The sequence below is a fragment of the Equus quagga genome, unplaced genomic scaffold, assembly GCF_021613505.1.
Source record: "Equus quagga isolate Etosha38 unplaced genomic scaffold, UCLA_HA_Equagga_1.0 220_RagTag, whole genome shotgun sequence".
Taxonomy (NCBI): domain Eukaryota; kingdom Metazoa; phylum Chordata; class Mammalia; order Perissodactyla; family Equidae; genus Equus; species Equus quagga.
In genome coordinates, this window is record NW_025799647.1 from 680,522 (window position 1) to 705,647 (window position 25,126).

Here is a 25,126-nt window from a genome sequence, read left to right on the forward strand (position 1 = left end):
TGGAAGCAGCATAACTGCAGAGGCCAGCAACTCTCTAAAAAGAAAAGTGACTCCAGGGGCTGGCCCAGTGGCGGCAGCGGTTCAGTTCGCACATTCCGCTTCTCGGTGGGCCAGGGTTCACCAGTTCGGATCCCAGGTGTGGACATGGCACCGCGTGGCACGCCATGCTGTGGTAGGCGTTCCACGTATAGGGTAGAAGAAGATGGGCACGGATGTTAGCTCAGGGCCAGTATTCCTCAGCAAAAAGAGGAGGATTGGCAGTAGTTAGCTCAAGGCTAATCTTCCTCAAAAAAAAAAAAAGAAAAGTGACTTCAATTCCCAAACTATTCTCTAGTTTCACTTTCAGTAAGCCAGTCTCTGGATAGGATTCTGATTCAGTACTGCTTATCAACTGAAGTTCTCACACACGTAAAAAATAAAAAAAACAAGTTCCTGACCCTGGGGGAGGAAGCTGTTAGAGGATGCATTAAAGAATCCAGGATGTCAGAGCTCAAAGGGCCCTGGAGAGCTAGTCCATACCTCATTTCACCCTTGAGCAAACTCAGGCGCCTTCTAGTCACTGCTCATCAGAGGCAGTGCTGGGGCTGATGCTCGGGACCCCCAGCTCAGGGCCCTGTTCTTCATACCACACACCCCAAAACATGGGAAGACTTCCTAAAATACAGACTTTCAGAGCTCACTGCTGCCTAAGAGGGCAGAATAAGAAGAGAAGGGAGGAAATGCCAGGGGCTCACCAGGTCTGGCTCCTCACTCTGTAGGATAGTTGGCAAGGGCCAGAGGCTGCCCAGAGAAGGTAACAGAGAGACCTACCAGCATCTCCCTTAATCATTTAACCTTTTCCCAGATTTCAAATTAGGTTGGTGTACCTGTGGCATCCTATTTCTGAACCACCTCTCTCCCCAATGGGTTCAAGACCTCTCCATCCCTCTGTTCCCACCTCACCAAAATTTGCTCTGAAAAGGGTCAGATGAGCTTGTTCACTCCAACTGTAAACCAGTGGTTCTCAAAGTGTGGGCCCCAAATCAGCAGCAGCAGCATGTAAGAATTTAGTAGAAATGCAAATTCTCAGGCCTCATCGCAGACCCACTAAATCAGAAACTCTGGAGGTGGGGCCCAGTAATCTGGGTCCTCCAGGGGATTCTGATACAGGCTCAAATTCGAGACCCAATGGTGCACATAACCTTTTGGTTCTCTCACAAGTATGTGACTCTTAACTGGCACACCTGAACAACCTCTAGAATTTCAAGGCTAGGAGCCCACATAGCTCCCAGTGGAGGAAGAAGGAGCTTCTCAACTCAGCATATCCTTCTCCTGCTTCCAGGGTTCAAGACCTTGTCCAAGAAAGTACACAAACTGTCCTTTAAGCCATGATCAGAAGCAGGAAAGCACAGGCTTGGGAAGAAAGGCCCTGATGACCCTAAGGGGCTTTACCTAGTAATGTGGACAAAGCAGAACCTCTCTTCACCAGCCTTCAGAAGAGACAAAGGTGGGCCAAGAGGCCTAGGATTCCCCTTGACTGGAGGGCTGGCGTGAGGCTGCTCTGCCCAGATGCCATCCCGCCAAATGTAGGCTGCAGTATTTGTTCTGCAGGAAAACCGGCCTGGGACAGACGCTCAGGGAGGTTCCTGACCTCACCGCCAAGTGGTTTCACCATGGGACCTGCAGAATACAACAAGCACCTGTTGTGGGTCCCCTGATACTTTCTTGGTACCACCAACCACAGCCTAAACAGAACAGAATTAAGAAACCTGCCAGCTCCCTCTCTGCTTCTCTATTCTTTGCCCCACACCTCTCCTGATGAGCCTCGTGCCTCGCCAGCTTATATCAAGCCCTCGTTCCCAACAGAGAGTCTGTGGTTTCTCAAAGGAAAATGGATGTCCGATTTCCAGGTGTCTCAAAATCCTGACTATGACACCCTTGTCTGACATGACCAGCTGTCTGTGGGAGAAAAACAAAAATTTTTTTTAATGATCCCTCCCTTCCCTTTCTCTTCTCACCTTCTTTATTCCCAGGAATGAGGCATTATCACATTTGGAGGTCCAAGCTTTAGATTTAGACTCCACAGATTTGGGCTTCAAACTCAAGATTTGGGGTTCTGTTGGAAACCCTAGTTTGACCTTATATTCAAAGGGGGCTATTAAACGCCAGCCCAGGAATAGATAAAAGAGTGACAGTTAGTGTTAACTAAGTGCTTTGAGCAATTCAGAAAAGAGATGCTGACTAAAAAAGCATTATAATAATCCCTTCCATTGGAAGAGCTTTTATTACTTACCCAGCACTTCTACGTATATTATCTCACTTAATCCTATTAGTCACAACCTTAATTATTCCTGCAAGGCCAGGGTCTGCCATTACTAGTAACAGAATTTCTGAATGGCAGGAAGAGGGACTGAAAAGCCTCTAAACTGCCTAATGGGGTGCTGAGAAGAAGAGCGAGCAGAACGGACTCCTTTGCTGAAAATCACTCTGAAGAAACTCAACGTGTTTCTCTGCTGGAAGTCACAACAGTTCTCTGCACCCCCTGACACATCAAATCACAGACAGTCCTCACCACCATGTCTCCAGTTACCCTGGTCCGATCCAAGACGACGAGTCCTGGAATATATCCACAGGCCCCAGCTGCTCCTCCACTCTTCTCCCTTCCCAATCAATCAGGAACCTCCCACAGCCTCCAGCCTCCCTGTGGAATTCCTGACGTGATAAGACCCACATGGGACCCCATGCGGTGTGTCAGAGAGGCTGAAATAAGGAGTCCTTGTCAGACACACCTCCCATGGACTGGCTGGGCTGAGGCAGAGGATGAGGAGCCTGTCCTGAGTGACCTCCTCCCCTCAGGCAGGCTGGGAGGGCAGCCTCATTTAGCCAGTCACTTCCTGTTCCCATGGGCAAATAGGAGCCTGACTGCCATTCTTCTCATCTCCAATCTTCTCCACAGCTTGCACCAAAATCAACACCTACTCCAGCCCTCCTTATTTCCCTGTTTAGACTTATCCAACCCTTAATACACTAACTGATGTCTGTTTTTTCTTTAACCCTTTGATCTTTAGGACACTCCAGCACTGAGCTTGTTCCTCCTTCCCCTCTCCCCCTTCCTTCTTCCTCCTTCCTTTCCTCAACTCTGACAACTCAGCTAGGAAAGGCACCTGCCTCTACCAGCACCCTTACACCCCACTAGGTGCTTCCCCCAAACTGTGCTTTTGGTGACGTTCAGCCCAAATCTCTAAACTCACAGGCTAAGGCTAGACTCTATTTATTTTCTTTTTTGAAACTCTAGCTTCCAAATATACTCCACCAAAGTAGAGGAGACCACTCAATCATCCACAACGGTGAGAGGCAAATCAGTGTCAGGGATCGAGTGTACTGGATTTCCAAGGTTTCAACACAAGTGACATGGCAAGTTTCAAAGGGAGGGTCAAGGCAATCAAAGCAGACACTCTATTCTCTTCCTCTCCTCCCTCCAGACTGCCCCCAACATGCTGACTGTACTTGCCACTGGTAAGGTACATTAATAACAACACTGATGATAACACCAAAACCCTATATGGTAAGTATGTTATAATCCCAATTTCACACATATGAAAATTGAGGGACATCAACTTTGAGAAACTTGCTCAAAATTACACAACATGTTCGTGGCAGAACTAGGATTCAAACCAGCCTACCTGGCCCAAGAGGCTGCATTCTTAACCTTACCATGCCAACCTGTCCCTACTTGCTAGCTCCTATTTGCCTTCAGTTGTAGATGTCTCTCCCTTAGAGAAGCCTTCCTTGCCCATCCCAGTTTGAGTCAGGAGCCCCTCCTCTGTGTATTCCACTGTAGTGCAATGACTCCCTGATAGTAGCACATATCATACAGAATTGTAGCTGGCACATTCTTGGCACTCAGCTCAGCAAGTAATTGTGAATGAATCAGAGTGCTGAACCATCAGCTCCTCCTGGCGTAGAATACTGATCCTGGCTGCAGCTGACTTCCTCTTACAGGACCAAACTTCATGTGATAACTCCCATCAAGATCCAGGACCTGGCCCCAGAAAGCCCTCCATGGCATTACACATCTCCTGCTGTCCTCCCTGCCCATCTTATGTCAACACATACTTGCTAAATCAGTTACTGATGCTTATGAAAATACTAAACCAAATCTGTCCCACAGCAACCCTGGCAACCCTCGGTGGTCAGGGGTTGGAGCAATTCTACAGGGTTTGTGTATCATGACCTGCAGGACAAAGGGTTCACGTTCCCCAGAGCCGCAATTCCCAGAAAGCTTAACAAGTTGTCCAATCCCTCCAAATCAAAGATAGTCAAGATTGTAGGAAATGGAATCCTGTTCACAGGAAAACCCCTCTGACATCCTCTCAAGAGAAAGGACTGAAACTAGGAGCGCTTGCTAATTCCATTCAAGAAATACACACAAAGCCTACTCTCCTTCCTTCAGACTCTAATAATTCTAGTGGTAAGGGGATGGGGGGTGTCTCACAGAGGAGGTGACTTTGAACTGGATCTTGAAGGATAAAGAGAAGTATGGGAGGGAGAGAAGCAGCAGGATTCCAGCCACAGGAATCTAGCCACTGGAAGAACAGAGTGAGAATAGGCTCGAAGGTGCTAATGTTCATGGAAAGGGGAAAAAGGAGTCCCTTTAGTCATGACTTGAGGGACACAGGTAAGGGAGCTGTGGGTGAGGAAGGGAAGCCAAACCCATCCAAGCTGCCCTTGCCCAGTCCCTCTCTAATGGCAGGATATGTTTTAGAGCCAGCATGGTTTTCACATGCATTCCTCCACGTGACCCTCACTCCCCACAGGTAAAGAAAACCTACCTTTCCACCCTCCTCATCACCTAGGGGGACTCACATTGGGTTCAAAGATCCTCCCCAAATCTAAAGGTAGCACACTCTGTGCTGAAGTCTTCTGGGCAGCCTCCTCGGTCCTACTCCTTTCCCCTCAGAGGAGCCCCACCACCTGCATCCCCTAGACAAGAAAATACTTTCATACGCTTCTCAACTCCCCAGAAACCTGAGGACAGAATATTATGGGAACCCATAAACAAGCAGGGGAGTCCCACAGGCTGCTGCTGCTCACAGGACCATGAACTTGTCCTGCTTGTCCTCACATACAGGAAGGGCTGATTCTGCACAATCCTGCCAGGAGTGACCTCCTCTCATTAGAGTACCTTCCTCAGGGTATGCCTGTTGGGTCCACCTGGGGTGACCACTGGCCAAGTTAGCAAAGAAGTAATGCATAATGAACTTTGTCCCTACCTTCAAGAGTTTATGTGCAAACACTTACAAAACCAAGAACTAAGACTTAGAGACACATGTATAGCAGAAGTCCTATAAGAGCAAAGACTGAAGGGGTCTACTGTGTGAGGGGTATAAAGCAGAGAGCCACACACCCTACTGAAGTCACCAGCTAACTTCATGGACCATTAATCAGCAATTCTGAGCAACTAAGCATGGTTATCAGAAGACTTAGTAGGGCTGCACCGGCTCAAGACACCACTGAGTGCTCTGCAATCTGGCCTGCAAAATAGAGATCAACCAGGAAGCACAAACATCCCAGGCTTCTCCCCCTTCTGCCCCCACACCTCACTGTGCAGAGACCATTGCTCAGTAAATACTGACAGGCAGCCTGTCGTGCCCACTCACTCCTCATCTTGTGTGTGACGATCCCAACGACATTCCCTTGTGCTTCCCACCATTGCCAGAGTCAAGGTCGAACTGTCAGAACTGAAGCCAGTGACAATAAACACACAGATCCTGCCCTCTCCCAAAGAGACATGTGTCTACTGCATGTGAATAACTGACGGCCAGGCCCTTTGTATTTCAGAAAGTGTTGCTTGTTACTCTGAATAACAAAGGCTACAACAGAATTATTTTATAACCCTGCTTGTACTTGGCCATAACTTCCTGAAACACATTTCTCCTCTAGGAATGAAATGCCTAAAATACTTTTGTGAATTTAAAAAGACAAAAAAGCTCTGCAAAGAAGAAATCTTAAAGAGAATCTGCTTATCTTCCCTGCACTAGGTCCAAGAATTTTGGATGATTAAACAATTATACTTTAAAAGATTGAGATACTGGCAAATCTAACAAGTCAAAGTTGTTGAACAAGGGAAAAATCTCCATCTCTGGGGAAGCGAATGAATCTAGCTAGGAAAAGGCTCTTACAAGAAGCAATGTTGTCAAGCAGTATAGCTCAGAAAAGTAGGAGGCAAAAGGAACACCACACAGAAAGAAGATACAGAGTTTTTATTCTTTGAGTCTAATGTATTCTCCCGGATGTGTTTAGGAATCTTCCAAAATGTAATCCTTCAATCACTTCACAGTGCTGATGAAATGAAATCTATCTTTAAAAGAACAGATCCTTGGCATTCTCAAATTTGAAAGGTTTCAAAAATGACTCCAAAAGTACCTAACAAATAGCAGCAGCTTTGAGGAACTCTGCCTCTGAAATGCCAACAAGACAGCCTCACTGAAAGGAATGGCTTACTGTGTGGTTACCTAGCTGATCCCCAGGCAGCAATGTCGCAAAGGGGCATTACTGCTCTCTTCTACTTGTCTTCATTCATGGGATGCCAACATGTGGTACTTGAGAATTAGGGACATATGAATTATGTATCTAATTCTACTAAGTACTGAACTGAATCAAAGAGAATCCAACAGATACAGAAGAAACAAGGAGCACCTTCCACCCCTGAGTCTGTCTGAACTAATTAGGTGTGGCATCTCAAGTGTAGGCTGTATCAGTTGGTGCTGGAATCTGATCTTCCAACCTGGGAATTCCTTCTTTGTATGCTAGGCCATGTCCTAAGTGCTTTCCATATACTATCTTATTTAATCCTTGCAACGATTTTAGAAGGCACTGCTATCATCCCCACTCTAGGGAAACATTGACAGTGAGGTCGGGAAAGTTCCCCAAGGTGTAGGTAGCTAGAGGTGGGGGCAGTATTCAAATCCAGGCAATCTGAATTTGTAGTCCACGCTTTTAATCAGAATACATGCTTCTCTAAAAAAAAACAAGGGGCAGAGTTGGAGCATAACAATAGCTACATATTATACCGAGCTGTCCCAGTGACCTCAGTGGCTCCTTGAGAGTCACAGGTGGTATTTGCTATTTTAAGGTGTTTATGAGTTGAATCCTATCCCACCAGACAAAAGACAACTATGTGAAGAAATCCTAGGAACAATCCTTTTTTTTTTTTTTTAAAGATTTTATTTTTTCCTTTTTCTCCCCAAAGCCCCCCGGTACATAGTTGTGTATTCTTCGTTGTGGGTTCTTCTAGTTGTGGCATGTGGGATGCTGCCTCAGCGTGGTCTGACGAGCAGTGCCATGTCCACGCCCAGGATTCGAACCAACGAAACACTGGGCCGCCTGCAGCGGAGCGCGCGAACTTAACCACTCAGCCACGGGGCCAGCCCATGAACAATCCTTTTTTTAATAGTTATAATCTCACCCTCATCTTCCAGTGAACTTAGATTGCATGCTTTAGGTTGGCCTAAGGTGAGGTAGATGAGAGGGCTGGGAGAAGTCAGCAGCCAGCACCCCTCATTCATACTGCAGCACGAAGAGGTTGTCTCTAAACATTGCTGTCCCTCTGGGCCCCAACGCTAAACATGAGTTGAGCCAAGGTCACTCCTGATGTGGCCACAGTCCAAGCAGCCAGCCATACCAGCATCAGCGACCTGGAATGGGAGGCCTGCTCACGCCCTCTGCAGACTCACACTCGAGTGATGCGGAGGAAAGGAATCTCCCAGTGGGTAAGAGGTGGTGAAAAGAGTTCACCTGCAAACCTACCTAGAATAATTAAAGACTCTGAGTGCTAACTCTAGTTTCGTTTTTTTTCCAAGGAAGATTAACCCTGAGCTCACTGCTGCCAATCCTCCTCTTTTTGCTGAGGAAGACTGGCCCTGAGCTAACATCCATGCCCATCTTCTCTACTTTATATGTGGTATGCCTACCACAGCATGGCTTGCTAAGCAGTGCCACGTCTGCCCCCGGGATGTGAACCGGCGAACCCCGGGCCGCCAAGAAGCGGAACGTGTGAACTTAACCACTGTGCCACCGGGCCGGCCCCTAGTTTTTTTTTATTAGCATCCTGTGACCCCCTTTTGCAGAAAGAGTTGGGCAGGTACGATGGATAAGCTCCAAGCTTGCCAGTTAGGTCAGGGTAGTGGGGTACCTTTGCTTGGCAGGTGGAATCTGTGTTTAATGAGGGCTTTAACCCAACTGAGACCCACTTAGGGGTTCATTCTGGTGGACTCCTTTTTCCTTTTGTTCGAAAGTTACAGTGTAAGGCTTGTACCAAGTGTTTGCAATGTTGTAAACATGGCACAACAATTAGCCTCTTGCAGAGGGTAATTTTTCAATGTCTTTCATGACGCCAGGGTCAAACAAGCTCTGTACAACCCATCCAGCCTCCTACTACAATCCTCAAGTCTTTTTATAGTCACAGGTAATTATCCCATGGTGAGATTACATCACTTCATCAGGAGGGTTTGCAGCTGACAGGAAGATGCTCTGCGGATGTTTTGGGAACTACATCCTCATTTAGCGAACAATTTGCTGTGGTCCCTATTGTTCTTTTCCAAGAATAGAACTGCCTTGGCAAAGCTTGTGCCTAAACTGGGAACTAAAGAGCCAAGGGCCATTGTAGATGAGAACAGAAACAACCACAGAGGGAAAAATGGTAACCCAGAGATGACTCCTGCATCCTTTATCTAGAGGAGAAAACAGACAGTATCTTTCTTCCTCTGAAGGTTGATCTGAGTGCTCCAATAGGGCAACATGAGAAACGGGTCTCAGAGAAGCCTGCCACTCAGCACAGGTAGTGCGGTTCTCAGCAGACCATGGGCAGCAGAGTCAGACAGACTGGGCATAAACACCAGCCAGCTTCACCACCTAGAACTGTCTGTCTCTGAGCAAGTTACCTAACCACTCTCTGCCTCAGTTTCTCATTTGTAAAATGGTTACATGACAACCTAGCTCATAGGTGTTCTGAGAGCTTTAAATGGGATGATAACAGAGCTTGACACATAAAGATGCTCTACACACATCAGTTTCCTACCTCTCAGCTCAGCGTACATTATCTCTGACTCCAGGTCCCATCAGAGATGGTGAGCCAAGGCCACCTGCCAACATCTCTCTGTCATAGCGATGTTAAGGGCCAAAGCCACGTCATCCCCAGAGAGCCTGGTTCTCAACATTTTCCATCTTCAATGAACACTAACTGCCTGGCTTTCTCACTCCACTGTGTAGAAACGCAGACGGCAGCTTTCCTTGCTATTTTAAAATTGCTCTAGGTACATGTGTCATGTTTTAACATGGCCTAAACTGTCATGGCAACATTTTAAGGGGAAAAAAATCGAAAACAGGTAATATCCTGAGATTTTTCAGTAAATATGCTCAGGAAAGGGGAGAATGAAAATCAAAAGCTTTTTATGTGAGTCAGCGAGCCAGCTGGGTTGAGACCATCAAACAACGCAAACATGGAGGGCAAAGAGGATTCCTGAAGTAATGGATCCTTCTTCAACTGGTCAAGTTTGACACCTCCTCCCAGTTCCTTATCTCCAAGCCTTCAGTTTTGTTTTTTAAAGAAGGCAAAAGATATCCTCTGCATAAAGTCCCCTGCCCAGCATGATTCAACAGTAGTTCACATACCAACTCTGTTGCTGTTATTACTTGGGAACCACACTCTATGTTTTATATGCCAAGTACCTTCCAATCATTTTTATTAGTCTAAACACTACCAGCCTAACATCCTTAAGGATCTTGTTTCTGTTTTATAGGAGACACGAAGAGGTCAAGTGATTTCCCTAAGGTCATACTGCAAGTTTCTTAAGATCACAGGCAGAGGGAAGAAGCTGTGAGTGTGGGACAGTGAGGATCCTAATTCCTCTCTAGCACAAGAAGAAAGCCAAGTTGGATAGTATGCACATAGATCTTATTTTCAATTCTGGTCTTCTCCTGGATGGTGTGACCGAGTGTAGAGAATAAGAAACACTTCCTTTTGCCACTCCTAAAAAGGAAAATTTCACTAATTCTCCCCATCTCTGCTAAAGGAATAAGCAAGGGGGAAGCTGGACCCAACGCCTCTCTAACACCTGCTCTAACTCCAAATCCCAAGTTGTATATAAGAGAAACCAGGATGGAAAACTGAACCCTGAATATGACATAACTTTACCCCAGAATTCTTAAATACCTCTTCATAGATGATTCTTTCCTTCTAAACCTGAGCGATTATGGCCAAGGCTAGCGGTGACTCTGGTGTTCACCACCAGAGACTATGCAGACAAACTGCGCCCCAGAGGATGCCCACTTACCTATGTCCAGTAGGATTCTCACAGTCACGAATGTGCATGTACAAACAAGCGTATTCAGGGTCTATTAGGGCCCACTGGGTAACAAGGCTTTGTATTTTACAAGCATCTCATTTTAAAATGCCTCTGGAATGGGTGTTCAGGGGCAGCTACAGGAGCAGGTACGAAATGTAGGAAGAGGAAGAGGGGACCTTTCCTGAAGTGAATTGCCTTTCTTCAACTTCAGAGTATCTGAGAGTCTCGGTTTCTTGGCAAGCTTGCTTGGCATGCTGCTCACAGCAGGCACAACCATACAGGTGTGCTCTGGGTTTCAGGCCAAGGAGTGGGCGCCTCCTTCCCCCAGAAGCCACTCCAGAGAGAGGGAAAAACATTGGCAGCAACTTAGTGCGCTGGATCTAAGTAACTGTGAAACCCCTTCCCCTGCCTGTACGCTGCTCTGTGCCAGTACACATGTTTTATGGCGAGAAGAAAAGACTTAGCGGGTGGGGATGGCAGGGGAGAGAGGATTCTTTGCAGATGGGGGAGGGAAAGAAAACACCAGAGCCAACTTTCCCATCCTGGTCTGAGCCCACACTACAGACATACATTTTTCCACGTTGGAGAATAATAATCCCTTTATCCAGCCCATCTGGAACCATCAGTCTCTGATAATTGATTTCAGACCTTAGATGGAAAGTTGGGAAGGTGTGGGTAGTTGGAGACTGGGGTGGGGAATGGGAGGAGGCAAGAGTGATGCCCATAAAAAGGAGGGTGGGAGTAGAGGAAATGAAGCTAAAGAGGCTAAAGAGTTCAGACCCCGGAGGTAGACACTTTGCCCCGATACTGCCATGTAACATGCCGTACCAACAGCTGCCCGAGCAGAGCCTTGGAAGAGGCCAGTTGTGGCAGCATGCCAGGTTCTGGTCCTAGTGCTATCATGAGCTGGTCCTAAGACCTTGGGCAAGTTCACAACCTCTAAAGTACATCCTATGTCTGACCAGTCCTTCCTTTCTTCCTGCGTGGACAGTCATTCCATTCCTCCGTGTACTTACTGTTTGTTCTGGGCTGGAGGTAGGATGGCAAACCTTTTCTATAAAGGGACATTTTAAAGTCAAAATATTTTAGGCTTTGGGGGCCAACAGTCTATGTCATAACTACTCAACTGTGCCACTGTAGCACAAAAGCAGCCACGGACAATATATACATGAATGAACATCACTAAGTTCCAATATGACTTCATTTATGGACACTAAAATGTGAGTTTGACATAATTTTTACATATCATGAAATATTACTCTTTTGTTTTCTCCAACCATCCAAAAATATAAAAACCATTCTCAGCTCACAGTCCATACAAAAGGAGGTAGGATTTAGCCTGTGGACCATAGTTTGCCAACTTCTACTCTAGAGATAAAGTATTGAACAAAACGGGATCTCTGTATTTTATGGTTCTGTGACTACCACTTCTAGAGGCTTCCTCTAGCTTTGGAGTGGCCCTACAAATGTAGGCCCTGCTTCATTTTGTTGCATATTGGTGTAGTCCAGCCTTCTTTTCCTTTGAAACCTCCTAAAACCATGATGCCCACCATTAGTGGCCCCCTTGGCTAGGCCAGGGGCTCCTCACAGCCAAGGAGGTCTCCGGCTTATGGGAAAAGTTTGAGTTAAGTGTCAGAATGGGGTGAAGAAGAAGAAATTTGTATGTGGGTGGTGGGGAAGGCTATGATGGAACAAAAAATCAGTAATTGTTTTTCCCAACAATTTAGAAGAAAAAAATAAGATTACATGAGATTGTACCATTATCTGTATATGTTAGGTAAGCAGGTGGTGGGACTTGATAGAAAAGGAATGAAAGAGACAGCACTAAGCTATGGGGACTCCACAAGCCACACTATACCACACCACCCCCGTCCAAGTCCGCTCCCAGAATCTAGCTGAGATGCCTCTCCAGGGAACACTGTCCAAAGAAAACTGCCATACACCTGTACCTACTGACGTCTGGTAGAAGCACCATTCTTGGTGAGCTCAATCATAAGTGACTGAGGCCCCTATCAGTGCTCACAGATACAGAGACACAGTCAGTAGCATCACCCAGAGGCCTACAGTAAACCCCTAAATACGCCCTTTCTAACAATACCAGGTCTAGAACCACATGAAGAGAACTCAATGCTTCTCCAGAGCATTGTTGAAGGCAACAAGGACTGTACAAACTCAAAAAGGCTCACTGCTACATTCTAGCCCCGGCTCATCAGCTTACCATCTTCAACCAGAAAGCCCTTAGAATCATGAAAGTATAGACTGAGGGAGCCAGATGTGACCTCAAATGTTATCCAGGTCAACCCTGGACATTTGACAGATAGAAAAACTAAGCCACAGAATGGTAAGTGGCTCATCCAACATCACAAAGTTCATAGTATCAGTGACCAGATCCTGTTTTCGCTAAATTGCAATACCTCAACTCTGAACTCATTCTAAGAAAAAGCATAGAAAGACAAGAAACAAACAATAGAGAGCTAAACAACAATACTTAAGTGCTTATCGTGTTATCTCGGTCTTCACAACTACCCTGTGAGGGAGGTACCGTTATTATCCCATTCTATAGCTGAGGAAACTGAGGCTGACAGAAATAGAGACTTGTGCAGGGTCACAGAGCCAGCAAGTGGTAGGACTGGGCTCTAAACACAGACAGTTTGATTCCACCGCCTGCACCCTTACCACACATCATGCTCTGAATCCTGCACTCTTGCCTGATGACTACTGCTGAGAGGAGAGGGGGTGATAATGTTATCACCAGCAGGTTCCTACACACCCCTCCTCTGGCTGGCTCATTAGGCCCCTTGGTGCCATGCCCCCAGGACTGGCTCCCTGCTATACCACAGCACAAAAGCCCCCTCCCTCTGCTCTCACTGAGACTGCCCGCAAGATGGAGAGTCCCCTATCCCAGCCTTTGGGATAAACAACGGTATTGAGTCTTGTCCCTCCCACACACAGAAGGCAGGCTGCAACTTACCTGAGGCAAGTCCGTCTCCAAGGAGGGTGCTAAGGATCACCAGTGGAAGGAACACTCCATGTCCCACGGAGGCCACGGCAAACGCTGAGGTGCTCTTTGGTGCTATCCTGCCATGGCACATCTTTTATCCGTCCAAGTTATTTTAAAAAGAAAAAATTTAAAAGCCAGAAGTAAGAATTCTCAAGTCAGCCAGGGGTAGACTCACCTATAAAAAACAAGAAAAAGAATGTAAGTAAAGTGAAAACTTTAGCCATAAGTTAGTTACACAATTAGGTGAGGAAGGCATAATCACACACAAAGTTGAAAGAATTTTAGCAACTGAATTTCTGCTGCCAGGAGAAGATACAAGCTCAGAAGTGGCTTTTCAACTTCTCCCTGGGGAAACGCCAAGGCATGCAGCAAGCTGGCATCAGCATCAGCATTGGGGAGCCAGACCCTTGCGATAGGAGAAGGAGACAAGCTCTGGCTCACCCGGAGATCTGTCAGGCACAGCAGGACTTTCAGAAACTGCCCTGGGTCTGCCCACTGCCTGCCTCGGTGGCTCCAGCAGAGAGGAGGAGAGAGGGAGCTGCTGACACAGAGCTGCTACACCCTGAGTCTAGCTTTGCATTTGCCACTTGGACGTAGAGCAAGTTCAACTAATCAAAAGGAAAAAAAAACAAACAGAGAACACGTGTCTTTAAGGGAGAAATACACCACCTAGGGAAGGAATGCAGCAGCAAGAGCCAAGGGCCCTGGCTTGGCCTGCTCAACCACCAGAGGCTGGAGGAGCCCCTGAGGATCTGACTCTGACATGACTGCCACGAATCTCAAAAATGGGCTAAGTAATCAAGGCGAACCTGACAAACCTGTGACCCTAGAGGCCAGACTTGTTAGCTGTACCTGACAATGACTGGGGAGAGAACAGGTTGGAATTGTTAATTAGCCCCACCGCTGACTCTAGACAAAGACTTCAAAAGTAGGAACCAATATCTTAAAAAAAAAAAATATCAGGAGGGGGCTGGCCCCGTGGCCAGTGGTTAAGTTCACGCGCTCCGCTGCAGGCGGCCCAGTGTTTCGTTGGTTCGAATCCTGGGCGCGGACATGGCACTGCTCGTCAGACCACGCTGAGGCAGCGTCCCACATGCCACAACTAGAGGAACCCACAACGAAGAATATACAACTATGTACCAGGGGGCATTGGGGAGAAAAAGGAAAAAAATAAAATCTTTAAAAAAAAAAAAAATCAGGAGTCAAGATTTTTAAGGATTTTTTTCTACATGCCTTCAGGGAAGCAGCTGAGTTGATGATACATTATGCTATGGGTCTATTATATTTTAGTTAACTCATTTGATTTCATTTATCATAGTTTATAACAGGTATTCCAAATAATAAGATTACACTTCCTTTTTTCTTTTTGTTTTTTTTGAGGAAGATTAGCCCTGAGCTAACATCCGCCACCAATCCTCCTCTTTTTTGCTGAGGAAGACTGGTCCTAAGCTAACATCTGTGCCCATCTTCCTCTACTTTATACATGGGATGCCTGCCACAGCAGGGCTTGACATGCGGTTCGTAGGTCCGTGCCTGGGATCCAAACCTGCAAACCCCGGGCCACCGAAACGGAACGTGTGAACTTAACCGCTGCACCACCAGGCCAGCCCCTTCCTTTTTTATTTTAATTCCACACGTACCTCCTTCTCCATTAATAAGGCTTTATGTAAATAGATAGGGGGGCCTGCCATCTACAAATCTAATGAAGGATGCCCCTGAGACTATGTCAGGGATATTAACCAGATCTGCCTTTAATCCAAGCCTGAAGCCTTGACTCAAGGCCTACGCCCCTCTTCTAAAAAGAGTTACTGCAAACAGCAACATGAGTTGTCTCAGTCCAAAGGAAAAGCAGCTATGAGGGTCTTCAATGAGCATGAGCCAGGGGTTCAAGAATAGAGCCAGCCACTGGGTCCTCAGCCACTACCCCTAAAGAGTTGTGATGGTAGCAGTCTTCCGTCCCCAGCTTTCACCCAGGCTCCAAGTTGAGCCTTTAAAGCTGTGGAACAGAGACAGTTCATGGAGAGGTCTAGGGGTGAATGATCCAAGACAGTACACAAAATTGCATGTGAGTAAATATATGGAATATGTATACATTTATGTGGCTAAGAACAGTAAAGTCAGAATGCCAGGATTTAAATTTGTTTCCTCTATTATGACCTTGTGGCCAAATTACTCTCTTAGTCTCAGTTGTCCCCTCTGTAAAATGGGACAGTAACCATACTGTCTTCCAAGGGTTAATGTAAGAATTAGGATCATCTGACAAAGTGCTTGGCACAGTGCCTGGCACTTTGCAAGTCCACAATAAACACTGGCTGCTGTTGCCATGGTAATTATTAATAAGACCTGATCTGTGGGGACCTTGGATGTCACGAGCTTCACCTCCTCATTTGACAGATGCCAAAACCAAGGTCTGAAGAAGTTAAAGGATATGCCCAGGGCCACTAGCCAGTCAGCAATGGGCCTTTTGGTGCTGCTGTTTTAGATGCAGCCACAGCAGGAAACCCTAGCAGGCAGTCATCATCGCCTCAAGGCAACAACCAGTGGATCACTGAGAATAACACCTGCGTGTGCCACATCACAGCATGTGCACAACAAATATTTCTGTAGTGAATGGATGAGGCTGACTCAGGGTGCTGCTCTGGTATTCTGTGCACGAGTGGAGGTAATCAGGAAAGACTACCCAGAGGAGGTGATGCTAAGCTGACTGCTAGTGGATGTGTCCAGTGAAAAAAGGAAAAGAAGGAGGTACCAAATACAAGTGCAGCAGAGCAACGGGAGCATAGCACTCCTGGCAGAGGCCAGAGGCAGGGGCTAGGCTGAGGAGTTTAAACTTTATCCTAAAAACCACATGGAACTTACAGCATTACAAACAGGGAGGCTGTAGGACCAAACTCATTTAAGAAGTTCACTCTGGCAGGGATTTGGGGAAGAGTGGGGGGAGCGCCAAGTGGTAAAAAATCTTTAATTTAGTCTTTTATAATTATGTGGAGCTCTCTGGAGGGCAATTTGACAGTATCTGTCCAAAACATACACATATTCTCTGACCTACCAATTCTACTTCTAGAATCTGACCTCAGAAATCACATATGTGCAATGACACACATTCACTGCATTATTTATACTGGCAAAAGATTGACAGGGGACTAAAATAAGTTGTCATACACCCATATAATAGAATATTATGCAGTGGTTTAAAAGGAACTGGGGGGCCGGCCTTGTGGTGTAGTGGTTAAGTTCGCATGCTCCACTTTGGCAGCCTGGGGTTTGCAGTCTCGGACCCCAGGCACAGACCTACACACCACTCATCAAGCCATGCTGTGGTGGCATCCTACATACAAAAAAGAAGAAGACTGGCACAGATGTTAGCTCTGGGACAATTTTCCTCAAGCAAAAAAAGAGGAAGATTGGCACAGATGTTAGCTCAGGGCCAATCTTCCCACCAAAAAAAAAAAAAACCTGGGTAGTTCAGTCTGTACTAACATGGAATGACTTCCAAAATTAGTATGTGAAGAAAACCACTTATGTGTATTTTTAAAGAACACACACATGCACACACACACCTACATGCACTGAAAATCTCTCTCTGGTATTATGCACACGAAACTGATAGCTAACGATTGCCTTCAGGGAAGGGAACTGAGTGTTTAACAGGAAAGGAAACTCATTTTTCACTGTAGGTATTCCCTTTTAGTCTCCTTGAGTGTTGTACCTCGTGCATGCATTACCTATTCAAACAGATAAAATACAAAATAAAATTAATGTAGCAAGGCCTTCCTGTAGACTGCCTGTCTCCTCCCTCAACAAACTGACATTCAAATAAACCTGACTGCTCCCTCTGCCGGGAGCAGAGTCACTTTCAAGGCTTAGCACAAGGGTCATCTCCTGGAGGAATTCTTTTCTGACACTTCATACCATACCCACCTCCAACAGAACTAACCCCCTGCTTACCCCAAAGGACCTTTAGCACCCTGCTACAACTGCAACTCTAGCAGATTATTACATCTTTTGGTTTATCTGTCTCACGTCACTAGGCTCAAAGTTCCTTGAAGGCAAGGACTGTCGATTACTCAACTTGGAATCTTCAACAGCCAGCACAAGGCCTGGTAACTGACAGGCAGGCAGCAAATGTTTACCAAACTCGCAAATACTGCAGGGAGGAACCCGTGTGGAATTGGGAAGATGTAGACATATGAGCTCCTGTTTTGTTTTGTTTTGTTTTGTTGTGAAGACTCCTAGCTCCTCCCTTATTGCTTAAGCAGCTACCTGAGCCAAGGGACCAATTCCACCAGCTCACTTGAACAAGTGCAGAACAGACAGGGTGATGGAAATGGCAGCTGTGCAAAGAAAAGAGATAACATGAACGGAGGGGAGTCATGCAAGACTGAGCCAAGAGTTAGTGCTTCAGAAAGAACACAGAGAAAAGCGAATCCCCACAACCCCAGAGTATCGCCCAGAACAGAAGAACCCAGGTACTGTGGAGAACGAGCGATACTATACATTGGATCATTTTAAGAAAGGATCTGTTTTGAACACAGAATTTAAAAAACAAAATAAAACCTGTCCTTGAATTGTGGCTTTAGACCAAGTGAAAAGAAAAACACTTCAGAACAAATGAACTAGGTATTCATCACCCCTAGAAAAACACACAGGTAAAAACTTAAAAAAAAAAAAAGGAATCATTTCCCTTCAGCATTCCTTTGGTATGTTAGTGACCACTTCCCCCAATTAAAAAAAATTATGATTAAGTAGAGAGAGAAAGTAGAAATGTGACTGTCATGGGCTGGGGGAACAAGGGATGGGGAGTTAGTGTTTAATGGATATGGAGGGTCAGTTCTGTGAGATGAAAAGAGTTATGGAGACAGATGGTGGTGATGGTTGCACGACATTATGAATGTACTGAACATCACTGAACTATACACTTAAAATGGCCAATTTTACTTTACAATAAAAAGTAAATTGGAAAAAACTATCATTAAAGAGAAACCTGGAGGTAAGCCTCATTTTCAAAGCTAGCACTCACCCATCCTCACAAGGCATGTAACATTTAAACTTAAAGGTAAGAAAAGAGGAGGAGGCCCGGGGCTATGAGTTAGTCCCAAACTCCACCAACTAGCTGGCCAGTCATGAAGCTCTCTGGCTTCCATTTCCACATCTAAAAAACGGTCCGAAGGCCTCTCTCAGCCACAGAACTCTCCAGAGCGTCCAAACTCCTCTTTGTAAAACCCACCTCTTCCTCCAGCAGCCAATTTTCCCTCCAAAACATAGAGTGAGGAGGAGCCATGGAAAATTTGCATTCACTCTTCTGATTTTTTTCTTGGTACTATGCTGCTGCCCCAATGGCACGCGGTAAAGGGAGACCCCATGAGCCAGCACTGTCAGTCCCTCAAGGTCTGGGTCTGTCCTTTCCCACTTCTGTGAACCCAAAACATCAAAAGCTGGGTGACTGTGCTCTGCTGAATGTGGTGTTATGAACACTCATTTCCCGTCCAGAATGATCCTCCAAGAGGAAGAACATTGCCCTGAAACCATGGCTCTGACTTGAGGAAGCCACTTACCTCATCTCTGTCTTTGTTTCCTCATCTGTAAAATAAGGCTGTTGCTTGCTTTGAATATCTCACTAGTCTCTAGTGAGGCTCAGAAGGGACAAAATACAAGGTCAGATCTTAATGCCTCCCACTCTTCTCCCCAAAATGATGAAATGAAGTTACTTCTAGATGTCTTCAGTCTACTCTCCATCCCCCACTCCGTGGATAGATGGTTTCTTCCAATCTTGCTAACCTTTCTTTCCCTTTCTTCCCTTATCTTCTGTGCCACTAAAATGAGAGTGCTTCAATAGGCACAAATTCTTCTATTGGACTTTGAGATCCTTTTCTATTTTTTTTTTGAGGAAGATAAGCCCTGAGCTCACTGCTTCCAATCCTCTTTTTGCTGAGGAAGACTGGCCCTGAGCTAACATCCGTGCCCATCTTCCTCTACTTTATATGTGGGACGCCTACCACAGCATGGCTTGCCAAGCGGTGCCATGTCCGCACCCAGGATCCAAACCGGCGAACCCCAGGCTGCCAAAGTGGAACGTGCGCACTTAACCACTGCGCCACAGGGTTGGCCTGTGGACTTTGAGATCCTTGAGAGTCAGAATGTTACCATATCCATTTCCTTTTAATCTCCAGCTCCAAAGCCCCAAAGACACAAACATCAAACTCTTGTTAAAACGCACCTCCGGCAAATCATGAAAATAACCTTCAGCTTTTTTCATAAGCCACCTAAGCCAGGGTAGGATAGATGGTAGAAAATGTTTTTAATTGCTTTGATATTGCTTGTATCCTTGTCTTCTTCCCGTAGAAGTGCTCACCACATCCTCTTGTTATCACACTTTCCCTCTACCCTATTCCTCAGGCTTCAGACAGCAGGAATGCTAGCAGACACACTACCACCCCATCCCTAAGCCTTCTCTTTAACAGTCTCCAACACCTCTCTTCTGGAGCCTAACAGTGGATGACTGCAGCATGGACCTGAATGCAGGAGACAGCCCTAAGTCCCAGCTCCACCAACCAGCAGTGGTTTGGCCTCAGGCAAGTCAATCATTCTTCCTGGTCCTCAAGGGGTGAGCCTGGATGATCCCCAAATGCCCTTTCAGTTCTAAGGAATCTGGAAGGTATTCTAGGGAATGGGAGGGGCCCACAAGTATTTCCTCTGAAAACCTAAGTCAACAAAAGTCTGACTGGAAGGAAGAAATGTTAAATCCATCCTCACTGTTCTGCATGAGCAGTCCTCTCCCCCGACATCTCCTAAGACCTATCCTAGCATCTATCTTCCTCTGCACTGCAGCAAACTCAGGAGACTCCACTTTCCCATTTAGAGCTTAATGAATCCGTCAGCACATTTGTATAGGCATCCGTACACAGCGTTCCTAAAATGCTTTCCAAAAATAACAAATGTCTAGCAAAAAAACCCAGCCTCTGCATACACAAGGAATCACTACAGAGCTGTAGGGGGCCCAGACAGAAAGAAAAGATGCAAGAGAGGACAAAAGAGAACAAAGCAAGACAGACACAGACAGGACAGAAAAACAGAAGAGCGCCTACAGGCAACAACTTGGCTTAGAGTGTAAATTTCTGACCCTGAAGGCAGGCCACCACTTCTCTCCAGCTTCAGCAATGACTGAAGGGCTGAACCAGGACAAATAGCTTCTCCCTATGCCTCTGTTTCCTCACCAGTAAAATGAAACAGTTCAACTAAAACTCTCTCAGGGAGGCTGGGATCGTGGAAAGATTCTGGTAGACGGGGTCAGAATCTCTGGTCTGCTTGGATATTAGTTAGGCGGTCTAGAGCAAGTTATTTTCAGTTCCCATCTATAAACTGGATAGACAATATTGCCAACTGGAGTGCTGTGAGATGGAAATGAGATAAATGTGAAGGATGCATGACAGTGTCTGAACAGTAGACACTCAAATCAGCATTGGCTACGGCCCCTTCCTGCTCTAACAGGCTGTGACTGAGCAACCCCTAGACTCCAAAAGGCACCAATCAGCTGGGCTGGAAACAGATGCTCTGAGACGAGGCTCAAAACACAAAGTTCACCTAGATGAAAGAACAGCCAACAGGTTAAACAAGTGAAACTCTAAGGTTATCTCCTAGGAAGTTCTAAAAATATTTTTTAAGGAACTTAGCATTCTCTCTCGCAAAATTAAATAATTATGTATGTGACTATACTAAAATAATACTGTGTCTAGAGGGACCTAGGAGGTTTTCTAGCCTGAATATGTTGTAGGGAAGGATAAGGACATGGAGCTTACCTGTGTTATATACATTTTCACTGTTAGTGCCATCAAGTCAATCCAACTCCCAGTGACCCTATGGACAGCAGAGCGGAACCCTGCCCGGTCTTTCTGCACCATCCTCTCACCTTCCAGTGCTGTATCAGACAATGCTCCGCTGCTATTCATAGGGTTTTCATGGCTAATTTTTTTCAGGAGTGGGCAGCCAGGTGCTTCTTCCTAGTCTGTGTTAGTCTGGAAGCTCCACTGAAACCTGTCCACCATGGGTGACCCTGCTGGTATTTGAAATACTGGCGGCAAGCTTTCAGCATCATAGCAACATGCCACAGTATGACAACTGACAGACAGGTGGTGAAGTTCCCAGATTGGGAAACGAACCCAGACCACAGCAGTGAGAGCGCCAGATCTTAACCACTAGAGCATGAGGGCCAGCTGTGTTATATATAAACACACATACAACATACATATACATGCACACACTCATTACCACATTAAATAGGTGTCATTACCCCCATTATACAGATAAACAGAATCCAATAAATGGGTCTAGAAGTCTTTCCTTCTCCTGCCTTCCTACTGCAAAGGGCTCCCTGCTCTTTCGTTTTCCAAATACCAGGTCAAGCTTAGTTGCGCTTCCTGTCAAAAAACTCATCAAGTCAACCCACAAGCATGGGAGGCTCTTCTGAACCCAAAGGATCACTGCCTGAACCACAATTGAGACAACCAATCATATCCCTTCCCAGGACCCACTCACAGTTACTTAACTGCTGTGTGCTGCATTTACTGCAGGTAGTAAATTCCTGCAGGGACCACCAACTCTGCCTCTTTCTGTGCCCCCAGAGTGTTCAATATTTACTTGTTCACTGAAGGGGAAAAAAAGATAAACCTAAAAGACATTAATTTATGTAGGAAATACAAGATGGCAAAATAAGAGCAGAGATAAAACAAGATGGGAAAAGCCTTAAGTTTTGGCCAGGCAGCACGGCAGATGCTTGGCAGAAGCAGATGTAATTGGTTCCTAGACCTCAGAGATACATCTGTGTGTCATCACACCCCTCTGCTTGGTTCCCATCAGACCTGAGTGGAGCAGGCTTCAATATCTACTTGGCAAATAAAGTCTGGGAAGCTGATTTGCTAAATCAGCTTCTTAGGGTTCTGTGTTTGCAGTGACTATATTGCAATTCAATAAACATTTACTGGCTGTCTTCAGTGCAAGGTTTGCGTGATCACCGAGGTGAAGTGGGGCATAGTTCTCACTCTCAAGGAATTCACAATGTACGTGAGAGGAATTATATGTTTATCTATACAACACTGTGAAATTGTTACTAGTGCCCAATAAAAAGGTTTTAAAAAAAAGTGCTATGAAAATGCAGAGTAGATAGGAATACACTTCTGATTGGGAGTAGTGGGGAAGTGAAAGAGAAAGCTTTGAGAGCTGGACCTTCAAGATCGTGCACATATTCAGTCACCTCTCAGGACAGTTTTGCAGGCACAGTGCTAATTATAAAGAAAGAAAAAGAAATGGAAGAACAATTCACCAAAAGGAAGGCAGAGAAAAAGAAAAAAAAAAAAGAAAAAGATAGTGAGGGGCCGGCTCCGTGGCCAAGTGGTTAAGTTCACGCGCTCCACTGCAGCAGTCCAGGGTTCGGATCCTGGGCGTGGACATGGCACCGCTAGTCAGGCCACGTTGAGGTGGCGTCCCACATCCCACAACTAGAAGGACCTGCAACTAGGATATACAACTGTGTATAGGAGGGGTTTGGGGAGATAAAGCAGAAAAAAAAAAAGATTGGCAACAGTTGTTAGTCCAGGTGCCAAACTTAAAAGAAAAAAAAGAAAAAAAATAGTGATAATTTTGTCTGCCAAGACTCACTGAATGCTGTCTGGTAACAAGAAATAAATATCTGTCCATAAAACCTGACTCAAGGGGATGTTTAGGTGCTAGATTTGGGTTTTCAAAGTACTCAGAGCTGTTCAGGAAACACCTCCTCCAGGTCAAAAATAGCAAACCAAACAGAACTGGCTCATGCAGTGATGTTTATTTTTTATCATCTCTGTGGACGGCTTTCCAAAGGCCCCAGAGTGGGATGGCATAAATAGGTCTGTGTCACTTCCTGGTCCTCAGGCCTTCTTCTACATTCCCAGTCAGTCTGGGAAGGCTGCCTATTTAAAAATAAACTTTAAAAACTCACCAAAAACCCCAACTCTAAACCATCCTTTCCTTTATTTCATTCATTTCACTGAAATTAAAAAGGGTTGAGCGAGAAATGAGCCAAAAATGACCAGAGAATGAATTCTCAGGTCAGAACAAAATTATATGCCGAGTTCAAGGTCAGGAGATCTGGATTCTACTCATGTTCTGCCTCTAACTGGAAAATTTGACCTTGAGCAAGCAAGATGCCTCATCTCTCTGCACAATAGCTGCTTCAGCATACTCTTTAATTCCAATGCAGTTATCCAACCTTTCTGGACCTCAGTTTCCTTATCTATAAAATAGACTGATACAGTAGCTATCTCAGGGGACTATTGTAAGTGTTATATAGGGAAATGCATGTGAAGCACTTAGCAAAGTGTCTGATACTTAGTAAGTCGTCGAAAATGGTAGATATTATAGTTATCACCATCTATCATTATCATCATCATCATCATCATCATCTGAAAATGGAAGGGTTGAGCTAGGGGACCACTACCTGAAGAGCTTCTCTGGCTCCAAATCCAATGATTCTTTAAGTCACTTTCTCCTTTTCTGTTTCCTTTTTTAGGGGGCTAGGTGGAAAGGAAGGGAGATAAACTTGACAAAGCAAGACAGCTACAAACACATCCTTAGTGTTTCTGTTAGAAACACTAGGATACAATTAGGAAATCCATCAGTGAGTAAATGGGGGCATATTACCCTCCCCAGTGGGAAAGTCTTACCCATCACTCACATTAAGCCCACAGCATCTGGCAAGTTCACCCACAACATACTGCCTCTACCCCCATGAGCACCAAGGACAACACCCTCCTGGGCCAGCACAATCTGACTTCACCCACCTCATCTTTAACTGTCAGCAGCTCCTTAGCACAGCCCTAACAGAAAAGCACAGTGTTTTAAACAAACAAAAAAATGCCTTCTCCTTAATGTAATTTGAATGTGGCCAAAAATCAAACACCCTTCCCAAAAGTTAAGAGTGTAACCAGAGGTGTTCAGCTTTATCAAGACCAAAGTGATAAACTATAATTAAATTCAGATGAAATTAAGAAATGTTTTATTTTATTCAGTGTCCATGATGTGCCAAATGCTGCAGGACACGCCAAAAACTAATGGGCTGGGATGAGTGAGACCAATAAAGGATGACACCTAGGTTTTTAGCCTAAGTGACTGAATGAATGACAGAAGCTACCACAGAAGAAAAAACAAAGGTAGACAAGCAGATTCTGGTAAAGAATGGAATGAATTTAGTTCAGGTTACTCCTGAATGTGTTGAATTGTAGGTGCTTGAAGGATATCCAGGTAGAAAGGTCTAGCAGGCAAATGAGAAATGAGTATGAAACTCTGCAGAGTGCTCTGAGCTTAGGATATAGCCCTGGACTTATCAGCCTGTAAGTGATGGTTGAAACCATACAAAATAGAGAAAAGAGAATCAAGGACAGAATCTTGGGGAGAACACTAACTTTTTAAAGGGGCATACTGAGGAAGGAGAGTCCATGAAAGACACTCCAGAAGTGCAAGGAAACCAGGAGCCTGTGTATCGCAGATGTTAAGGCAGGGACAGAGAGATTCAAGGAGGATATAAGGGGGAGAGGGGAGATGCAGCAAAGGTCCAGTAAGATGAAGATGAAAAGACATCCATTGGATCGGGTCACTAGGAGATTATCGGTGATCTCATCAAGAGCAGTTTCATTAGGGTGGTGAAGGCAGATCGTATTAACTTTAACATGACTTCAAAGTGAGAAAGCAGACACAATAAGGGCAAAACTATTGGCGGGGGTTGAGGGGGGTGGAAAAGAAGGGAGAAGAAAGACTGGATAATGGCTAAAGG

The 25,126-nt window shown here is 45.5% G+C and overlaps 1 protein-coding gene across 2 annotated transcripts in view; it reads right to left on the minus strand.

Annotated features, from left to right (window-relative positions):
* Positions 1 to 25,126, minus strand: part of LOC124233757 (sushi domain-containing protein 6) — a 93,418-nt gene that overhangs the window by 35,750 nt on the left and 32,542 nt on the right. Inside the window, exons 1-2 of one of the 2 annotated variants that reach the window (XM_046650938.1) lie at positions 13,768 to 13,892; positions 13,297 to 13,501 (exon numbers count right to left, since the gene is read on the minus strand). In XM_046650938.1, coding sequence (XP_046506894.1) covers positions 13,297 to 13,417 — 121 coding nt within the window. In that variant the 5' untranslated portion in view covers positions 13,418 to 13,501; positions 13,768 to 13,892. Of the gene's footprint in view, positions 1 to 13,296; positions 13,502 to 13,767; positions 13,893 to 25,126 lie in introns of those variants that run through there. The other variant, XM_046650937.1, reaches the window with a different exon arrangement.